At 39.4% G+C, this 10,897-nt stretch overlaps 1 protein-coding gene across 1 annotated transcript in view; it reads right to left on the reverse strand.

Moving 5' to 3' along the window:
* Positions 1-9,896, reverse strand: part of LOC307169656 (uncharacterized protein) — a gene marked incomplete at its 5' end in the record, with an annotated part of 30,836 nt that extends 20,940 nt beyond the window's left edge. Inside the window, one exon of the mRNA XM_079890387.1 lies at positions 9,242-9,896. Within this exon, the coding sequence (XP_079746513.1) occupies positions 9,242-9,896 (655 nt within the window). The remainder of the gene's footprint in view (positions 1-9,241) is intronic.
* Between the last annotated feature and the right edge of the window lie 1,001 nt (positions 9,897-10,897).

Consider the following 10,897-nt stretch of genomic DNA (forward strand, 5'->3'; position numbering starts at 1 on the left):
GGTCAATGGTGTCAAATGCAGCACTAAGATCGAGTAACACTAATAGCGAGATCGGATGATAAGAGCAAATCATTTGTGACTCTAACGAGAGCTGTCTCGGTACTATGGTACGGTCTAAATCCGGACTGGAAATCCTCGCAGATATCATTTCTTTCAAGAAAGGAACACAGTTGTGAGGATACTGCCTTTTCTTATATCTTTGACAGAAAAGGTAGATTCGAGATAGGCCTGTAATTGACTAATTCTGTAGGATCAAGTTGCGTTTTTTTAACAAGCGGTTTAATCATAGCCAGCTTAAAGTTTTTTGGTACGTATCCTAATGACAAAGACGAATTAATGATATTAAGAAGAGGATCTAGGACCTCTGGAAGCATCTCTTCCAGTAACTTAGTCGGTATAGGGTCTAACATACATGTTGTCGATTTAGATGATTTAATGAGTTTAGTAAATTCTTCCTCTCCTATAGCAACGAATGAATCAAATTTTTCCTCAGGGAGACTACAATGCACTGCCTGATGCGATACTGTAGTAGACGGTTGCATAGTTATAATTTTGTCCCTGATATTATCAATCTTATAAGTGAAGAAGTTCATAAAGTCATTACTGCTGTGTTGCTTGGAAACTTCGGTGCTTGAAGCTTTATTTTTCGTTAGTTTAGCCACCGTTTCAAATAAATACCTAGGATTATGTTTATTTTCTTCTAATAGGGTTGAAAAATAAGCTTTTAAAGCCTCTCTGTAAGTAATTGAGCTCTCCTTCCATGAAATGCGAAATACCTCTAGTTTTGTTTTCTTCCAGTTGCGCTCCATTTTTCTGGCTGCTCTCTTAAGGGCCCGAGTGTGCTCGTTGTACCACGGCGTTGGACTATTTTCTTTAATCTTCTTTAAGCGCAACGGAGCAACTGTGTCTAAAGTGCTGGAAAAGAGAGAGTTAAACGTTTCTGTTGTAATATCTAGTTCTTCTAAGCTATCTGAGATGCTGAGATGCTGAAACTGATTAGGAAGATTATTAATAAAGCAATCTTTAGAAGCAGAAGTGATAGGTCTCACATATTTGTAACACGGAGTCGGCTTTGCAGCCTTGGCTAAATGGAAATTACACGAGACTAGGTAATGATCTGAGATGTCATCGCTCTGCTGCAGAATTTCAACGGCATCCACATCTATTCCGTGTGATAATATTAGATCTAGAGTATGATTACGACGATGAGTAGGTCCTGACACGTGTTGTCTAACTCCAATTGAATTTACAATGTCTTTAGCTACACAGAACTGTATAGCACCACAGAGAAAAACTAAATTTGCACAATCTACATTTTCAGTTCAAGGTACGTTGTTATGGAACAGCTTGTCAGCTGAATTGAAAATGCAAACACAGTTGAATATTTTTCAAAGAAAACTGAAAAAGTGGTTCAAACAAAAGCAGATATGTGAACATTGATGGTTGTACATAGTCTTAGTTGTTTATTTTATTTTATTTTATTTCATTTTTTTATTTATTTTTTAGCCCAACCAGGGACTGGGGCTGCAAATTAGCCTCCGGCTAGAAGCCTATATGTAGAGCATCGGCTGCATGAAATTGTAGCAATGTTATACTGCATTGTCCCTGTTAACCCTCGTGTTATGTTGGAATTCTGTGCACTCCCCTTATGGTCCGGGTCAAATTGACCCGCATTGGATTCAATACAATTCCTCAAAAATCACACTATGAAAAACAACAAAGATTCAGGTTCAAACTGTAAACTTTTAATATCAACATTTGTCAAATATTCCAAAAAATATATATCTGAAGATATGATTTAATGAAAATGTTTTTTAACCATTTTTTAAAACTATTTAAAATTTGAATATACGTTATATTTATATATATTTGCATATACATTTTTACTTTTTTTTTTTTTTTTTTTTGCTTAGAACATCATAACTGAACAATTAATCAATTAATCTGAGCTAATTTTTCCTGCTGTCTATGTCGAAGTCTCAATATATTTCAGATATCTTGAATATATAAATGAGAGCTTATTTTACTATCTGTGTCTGTCAAAAATGTTCATTTGTAATTTGCAATTAATTCTGAACACCATGATTTAGCTTTTTCAAGTGTGTTTGGTTTGGGTTAGAGCACTTTTAGATACACTTACACTTTAGAACTGGAGTTGATGCCCTGACATACATAAAATAAATGTTTTTATTTTGTGTCTGTACAGTTGCTTTTGAATAGCTGCCTATGATGGTCAAACTGACCTGCGAACATCACAAACGTAATAGTAATTTTGTTTGTATATGTAAAAAAAAACCCACCAGCATGTTGAAACTTTGCATGCATGTTCATGATCATAAATGTGAAAAAGTCACAAAATATCAAGAAAAAAACAAAAGGTTTAATATTATTTCAGGTAGCTTGAAAAAATAAATGATAGGTAATTTTTACCCTCTGTGGCTGACAAAATATTTTTCTGTATTGAAATAAGTGTGGAAAACCAAATGTTTTAGCTTCATAAGGTAGTAAAAAAATAAAATAACAAAATATAACCAAGAAATGTTATTATTTTGGGTCCGTACAGTTGCCTTAGAGCGTTAAAATATGCGGGTCAAATTGACCCGCGAACATCACGAAAGGAACAGTAATTTTGTTTGTATATGTCAAAAAACACCAGCATGTTGAAACTTTGCATGCATGTTCATGATGATAAATGAGAAAAAGTCACAAAATATCAAGAAAAAAAACATAGGTTAACCAGTATTTCCAACAACTAGAAAATCTAAACGGGTCAAATTGACCCGCAACATAACACAAGGGTTAAATAAACTAATAAATAAATACATTTGTTGATGACTGTTGATGCTGGAAAATCTGCTGTATTAGTTTTATTAGATTTAACCACTGGTTTTGACACAATTGATCACTCAGTAATGATCTCACGTCTGGAGGAGTATGTGGGGGTTCAAGGGAGTGTCCTGGAGTGGTTTAAATCCTATCTGACTGATAGAAGTATGGTAGTGAAGATCGGGACATGCTTATCCAGATCAACACCTATCATGTGTGGAGTGCCGCAAGGTTCCATTCTTGCTCCTATTTTATTCTCGCTATATATGATTCCTTTGGGAAATATCTTCAGGAAATATAATATCAAGTTTCACTGTTACGCTGATGATGTACAAGTGTACCTGCCTGAAAATGGTTTAGAACTTCTTATGACCTTTTAGATCTCAAAACATGTTTGACTGCGAATTGTTTACATCTAAATGAAAGTAAGTCTGAGATTTTAGTTTGCAGCTCGAGTGGAGCCAGGAGTACAACTCAATTGGACTTCGGCCCTTTGTCACCTCATGTTAAACATGTATTCGTAATCTAGGTGTAAATATTGACAGCTCTTTAAAACTAGATAAACACATACATTTGGTGGTAAAGTCAACTTTCTTTCATTTACGCAATTTAGCAAAGATGAAATCATGCTTGACGTTTAAAGGTCTTGAAACCGCGATTCACGCTTTGATAACATCCAGACTTGACTATTGTAATGCCTTATATTCGGGAATTAGTCAGTCATCTATTTCTCGTTTACAAAAAGTTCAAAATTCAGCTGCTAGACTTTTAATTGGGATAAAAAAACGCGAACACATTACCCATTCTTTGATCTCCTTGCACTGGCTTCCAGTTTATTTTAGGATTAATTTGAAACTTTTGTTATTGTTGTACAAATCCCTTCATGGACTGGCACCGGCATATCTGTCAGATCTCTTAACTGAAAATCAGACTGGACGAAGTCTGAGATCAGAGAGTCAGAAACTACTCAAAATACCCAGGACACTCCGAAAGAAAAAAGGAGATCGCGCCTTTGCTGAAGCGGCGCCTAAACTGTGGAATAGCTTGCCTATACATATTAGAGACGCCGATACGGTGCAGGTTTTCAAAGGAAAACTTAAAACATATCTGTTTTCAATAGCTTTTAATAAGTGACATTTTTATTACATGTGTTGCCTATATGATGTTGTCTTTGTAGAGTAGTTTTTCTCCTCTTTTTTTGCTATGTGATACAATGTAAAGCACTTTGGTCAACTTGTGTTGTTTTTAACTGTGCTATATAAATAAAGTTGCTATTGCTATTGCTGCTATTAATTTGATTGGTCATCTCAATATTCTGATGTTGATGAGTGGCGACAGACCGCAGAGCTCAGACGAGGAAGATCTTGGAGCTGTGCAATATCCTTGCAGCACTAAAGTAGAGTTAATACTATATTAGGGAATTATTTCACAACCTTTATTATATACACCTCGGAAATATACTGAAGTCTGGACCTCGGTAACTTCATAACTGGCTACAGCCGTGGTTGAGGCTGGTTAAGACAAACTAATAGGAAAGAGAGGTGGCATCACACTTGAAAGTGCTGGAACTGAAGATAAGCTACTTAATGTGAGTTTTTGTGTGACTGTATAGATTAGATGATTGAGTGAAGCTCTTCCCACATGCAGTGCAGTGATACGGTTTCTCTCCAGTGTGGATCCTCTCGTGTTTTGTTAGGGATCCTGACTCACTGAATCTCTTGTCGCAGTGTGAACACTTGTAAGGTTTCTCTCCAGTGTGAATTCTCTGGTGCTTTTTCAAAACTACAGCTGTGATAAAAGTCTTCTCACACTCAAAGCACATGTGATTTCTTACACCAGTGTGTATTTTCTGATGAACTTTTAAACTCTGCAGAAGTGAAAAACTCTTTCCACACAAAGAACATGAATGTGGTTTCTCCTGTGAATGAACTGTCATGTGTCTCTTCAGGTGTGAAGCCCTCAAAAATGTTTTACCACATTGATCACATTCGTGCAGTTTCTCTCCAGTGTGGATGTTCATGTGTTCCTGAAGGTGTCCTTTATGTGCAAAACTCTTCCCGCACTGATCACATGTGAACGGTTTCTCTCCAGTGTGGATCCTCATGTGAACCTTCAGATTCTGTTTGTATGTGAAACTCTTTCCACACTGAGTGCAAGTGAAAGATTTCTGAGATCTTCTTTGATGTTTCTCCTCTTCATTCACTTCTTCATTCTCATCCATCGGGCCTGAAATTAAAGTAAAAAAATGCTCAGTAAATCAATAAAAGAAAAATGATGTAGTGAAAAAAATAAAAATAAAACCCAGATGTAATAGCAGAAAGTATTGAGTTTTGTTCAAACAACAGTTATACAAGATTATGATGATTTTGATCCATTATGTCCCTGGAATTTTCCATGAAAGGGGTGCATTAATGTACTAGACATTATTTTTTATTTATTCATTAGAGGCACAAATCTATAGAGCCCCTAATAATGGGATATTATTATAAATAATATTTCAATGCTTTTGTGTTCCCGCAAAAAACTTTTTGATACTCGCAAAACAGAGATATTTGTGAGCAAAAGCAAAATTACACGTGGGAAGGCAAACGCTTTTGCGAGGGAGATGTACGGGCGTCCTGAGGCAGTGGTTCAGGCTTTAGTGGTTTTGTCGAATAAAGAAACATTATCAGCATGCTGGTGTAAAACTGTATATTTCTTATCTATTACCACCCATCGCTACCAACCACGGACTGTTAGTATAGTAAAAAATATGTGGGAGAGCATTGCAAGTTTGTGACTATATTTTAGAGGAGCAACGGTACATGTATTCATCCCGAACCGTACGGTATGGGCCCGGATTGGGCCCTTGTATACTTGTGATCCAACTGACCAAAACGCATCTTAACACCAGCTGTAGACAAAGCCTCACAATCTTCTTTAATCCTTTTGAACATGTGATTGAAACCAAATGTGAGACATTTAAACTGACCAATCAGCAGATTACAGCTTTCCCACATCGTACTGAAGGTGTGACATTTAGCAAACCTCAGATGTACACACACATCTTGGCCGACAGACCTTTATCACTATCAGCACTTCTTTACGGATCACTAATGGCCCTTGTGGTAAGAAAGAGGGGGTTGGAGCAGGAAAGCAAACGTCTTTGTTCATTTGCAACCCTAAAGAACGCAAAAACAATGAAATATAGTTTTTCCATCACCATGTCCCTTTAGGGGCTCTGAGTAAATCACATTTTTGTAGTGAGAACTATTAAATATTTGATAAACTATGCAACTACCTAAAATATTAACATTTTAAAAATACGCAATAATGCTATAATTTTAAAACTCCCTGTTTTTACACAAACTAAACCATGTGTAGCAAAGCCTATTTATTTGATCATTGTTTTAAAATGTTGGTGTTTTAGCAAGATAATAACAATATTTTGGAATGCACAAAAACTGTATTAAGACATATCCATAATTTTGGTAAGATGGTTGCAGTAATTGGGAACCAGATGTAAAATAAACAGAAAAAAATGCTCAGATAATACTAATATTGACTTACAGATAACAAACATCCTTGTTAAAAAAATGTTTGCACCCGGTTCATATTATTTGCTGCTTTAATTATAGAATTATAATTATATCTATATCTATAATTATAACTAGAATTTTCCTACTATAACAGAGCTAAATCTGATGAACTGCTTTATAACCTTAATGTTCTTCAGCCTCACTAATGAAGAATCAGGAATAAACACCAACCTCTTTGTTCTTCAGTGTGTTTCATTCTGCAGTGTTCTGGATCTCTCATGTTCTCACTGTCCTTCAATAAACTCTGTCTTTGCAGATTTCAGCTCTTCCTGATGGTTTGATGCTCGTCTTCACTTGTAGCTGATGGGAATATTCCAGCATTTATTGGTGAATTGCAGTGGGAGGAGCTTCACTGAAGGAGGAGGAGCTTACATTGAGGAGGAGGAGCTTAATTGAAGGAGGAGGAGCTTACATGGAGGAGGAGGAGCTTCATTGAAGGAGGAGGGACAGATCTGACAAAATCAAGAAGAAATCACTGACTTAGTTAAAAAATAGTCCACCCACTTTAAGTATTTATGGTCACATTATAAAAAAATTAAGAATACTAATAAAAAAAAAAGATAAAACCAAAAATATATTTACAGTTTTGCAAGAAACAAATGGCGCACCAATTGAGTTAACTCAACTTTTTTTTTTGTTTATTATGAAACACGGTTCATCACTTTACATCACACTCACACTTGTCACAATAGCTGATCGTGTCGTTTGCTCAAATCTGTTGACAATAAAATGAGCTTAATGTGTGAATTTACAGATCTGAAGACATCAGCATAATGAATGAGGAGAAAACAGGATCTATTGACATGAAATAAAGAGGCTTTTCAGCTGCTCTGATAATAGTGATGAGCCATAGACTATCAATACTCATTCAACAAGAAAATAGAGAATACAAGAATGATACAGAAAATATATAACAATGAGTAATATAAATGTAAATATAAAGACAGCCACTGATGACATTATCAATCCTTGTAATTTGTCCATATGAATCCGATTCTCTAACAACGTCAAAACAACAAAGTAGTTCGCTAACATCTTACCGTTTTGTATGGGAAAAGAAACAGACACACGATGACAATCTATATTGAGTAAACCGTGTAAACTTTATAGTGCAGTTACGAGATTAAACGTGTGAACTGTTTACCTCAAAAGACTCAGGAGACGCACGATGGTGAAAGTTTTGACGTCATCACCGCGAGACGAAATGATAGATTATACAAATTTTTAACCATAACTTTTCTCCACTCAGTTCTGTGATTTGAAAAAAAAATATATATATATTACGTTTAAAAATAAATATTTATTTTACAGAAACTGATACAATAACAGTATAATTTTGGTCAGACAGTTATTTAAGAATAATGAACATCTCTTTACTGTGAATTCCTTAATCATTATAAGATCCCTGTAACTACTAAAGAGTTTGATGTAGTATTTGATGCCATTCCAAGTGGCCTTATTCAACTTTTATCAGGCATGTTTTTAAAAGTCTCTTCTGCTCACAAAGGCTGCATTTAAAAAAAAAAACAGTAATGTTGTGAAATGTTATTACATTTTTTTATTATTATATGTGAATATATATAGTAAAGTATAATTTGTTCCTGTGACGAAAGCTGAATTTTAGCATCATTACTCCAGTCTTCAGTGTCACATGATCCTTCAGAAATCATTCTATGATTTGATGCTCAAAAATAAAAAGAACTCAGGATTCTTTGATTAATAGAAAGTTACAAAGAACAGAAATATAAATCTTTTGTAATATTAATCACTACCATTCAAAAGTTTGGGATCAGTAGAAATTGTATTTATGTTTTGGCTGGGGAAAGAAATAAAATAAATCAATGGGAAATCAATGAATCCCTAAAATGGGATCATCAACATGTGAAAAACTACTCTAACCCAAAATCATATACATTTATTTAGAGATTTCTGTAACTTATCCAACCATACACAAAACAGATCAGACATCCAAGAAAATGACATTGCACTAAACATGATGCAAGTAGTTTTACATTTTGTTTACCCAGAAAACGTCTCGGGTTACGACTGTAACCCTTGTTCCCTGAGAAAGGGAACGAGACACTGCGTCGGTGACGACACTATGGGAACGCCCTTCAGCGTAGCACGTCTGAATTCATGAATGAAAACTAATCCAATCCTATTGGCGTTGCGTGTGACGGCATATACGGGTGTGTACAAAAGCACGCCGGCACACAGAAAAGTCAGCTTTGCTATGAAGCAAGTCGCTTCAGGCGGGGTGAGGTGTGGTGAACCGACGCAGTGTCTCGTTCCCTTTCTCAGGGAACAAGGGTTACAGTCTCGAACTGCGTCGGTGACAACACTATGGGAACGAGATACCCACTATGCCACAACGAAACCCCGCCTGTCCAGTGTGAAGCTGTCTCCAGGCACAACTAGGACGAGAGCACTCGTGTGCCGGGTGTAGAAGGAAGGTACAGACTGTAGAATGTCATGAATGTGTGCGGAGTTGCCCAGCCAGCCGCCTCACATATGTCATGGATAGGAGCCCCTGAAAGGAGGGCTCTAGAGGACGCCATGCCTCTGGTAGAGTGAGCCCTTACGGCCACAGGTGAAGGCAAATTGCGCACCTGATAGGCCAGGGAAAAAGCCTGAACGATCCAATTGCTGATGGTTTGCTTTGAGGCGGAGAGCCCCTACTTAGGGGACCCGAAACACACCAGAGCAACTGGTCCGACCTTCCTCCACTGTGAAGACCTCTGAACGTGAATGATCAATAGTATCGTTGATTGATTAATTAAATTAAATATCCCCAAATATCCCCAACTGAGCAAGCCAAAGGCAACAGTAGCCCAAACTGGGGTGCAGAATGGCCTTGACTCTCCCAGGAGCAAACTCCAGGCACCGAGAAGATACTGAGAGTGCCTGGAGATCTCCCACCCTCTTAAGAGAGGTGATGGCAAGGAGAAAAGCCATCTTGAGAGTCAGGTTCTTGGCCTTAGCCGACTCCAGCGGTTCAAAGGGGGCCTCAGCCAGCCCTTCGAGAACCACCGCAAGGTCCCAGGTGGGAATCCTGGTACGAGCCATTGGTCTTATCCTCCAGGTCCCGTGGAGGAAACGTACGACCAGCTGATGCTTCCCCAGAGGCCCATCACTCAGAGGAGCATGGAAAGCTGCAATGGCTGCCACGTACACCTTGAGTGTGGACAGGGGTAAGCCCAGCAGAGAAGCGGTCTTGGAGAACTCCAGTACTGAAGCCACTGGGCAGTTAACTGGGTCCAACGCACGCTCTCTACACCAAGTGGAAAACACATTCCACTTAAGGCCGTACAACCTCCTCGTGGAAGGAGTTCTGGAACTAAGTATAGTCTTGACTACTTCTACTGACAGGCCAGCTTCTAGGTACTGTGCCCCCTCAGGGGACAGACCCATAGTTTCCACAGCTCTGGCCGAGGGTGGAGAACTAAGCTTTCCGCCTGAGACAGCAGGTCCCCCCTCAGAGGGATCTGCCATGGCGGGCCTGCCAGGAGTTATATGATGTCTGAAAACCATACTCGGGCCAGCCACAACGGGGCTACTAACAGTAGGCCGACTCCGTCTCAACGAACCCTTTCCAGAACTCCCGGGAGCAGATCAGGGGAAATGCATACAGACGCAGCCTCGGCCACGTCTGCACCATGACATCCAACCCCAGCGGGGCTGGATGCGTGAGGGAAAACCACAATGGACAGTGTGTCGTCTCTCGAGACGCAAATTGGTCCACTTCCACTGGGCCAAACCTCTCACATATCAACTCCACCATCTTGGGGTGGAGTCTCCATTCCCCGGGCCTCAGCCCCTGCCTCGACAGCATGTCTGCCCCCTGGTTCTGGTCCCCCGGGACATACATCACCTTGAAAGACGACAGTCTCCGCTGGGACCACAGGAGGATCTGATGCGCCAGTCTCCACAGAGGGCACGACCTCAGACACCCCTGGCGGTTTAAATAGGACACCACTGACGTATTGTCGGTTCTCACGAGAACGTGGCGACCTTGGAGGTCTTGCAGAAAACTCCCCAGAGCTCGGAACACCACGAACATTTCCAGGCAATTTATATGCCATGAGGAATGATGGTCCTGCCAGAGACCTCTCGTAAAGCGGCCGTCCATGACCGCGCCCCAGCTAGTGAGGGAGGCGTCTGTCGAAAATGGCTTTTACGGCGACATGACGCTTCCAACTTGGGACCTAGGGACAGAAACCAAGGTCTCTTCCACATTGATAGGGAATGAAGGCATCTGCACGTAACCCTTATCATGCGGCTTGGATTTCCCCTCGGGGAAAACCCCTTGGCTTTCAACCACCACTGCAGGGCCCTCATGTGCAGCAGGCCAGAAGGTATCACGCTGCTGCCATGAGACCCAACACTCTCTAGAAGTGTTTCACTGTGATGGCTTGGCCTAGCTTCACTCTGGTTACTGTGGTCAGTATGGACAATGCGTGCAGGAGACATTTTTGCTTGCATCGTCGTCGAGT

Source organism: Squalius cephalus (genome assembly GCF_949319135.1).
Source record: "Squalius cephalus genome assembly, chromosome: 13".
Taxonomy (NCBI): domain Eukaryota; kingdom Metazoa; phylum Chordata; class Actinopteri; order Cypriniformes; family Leuciscidae; genus Squalius; species Squalius cephalus.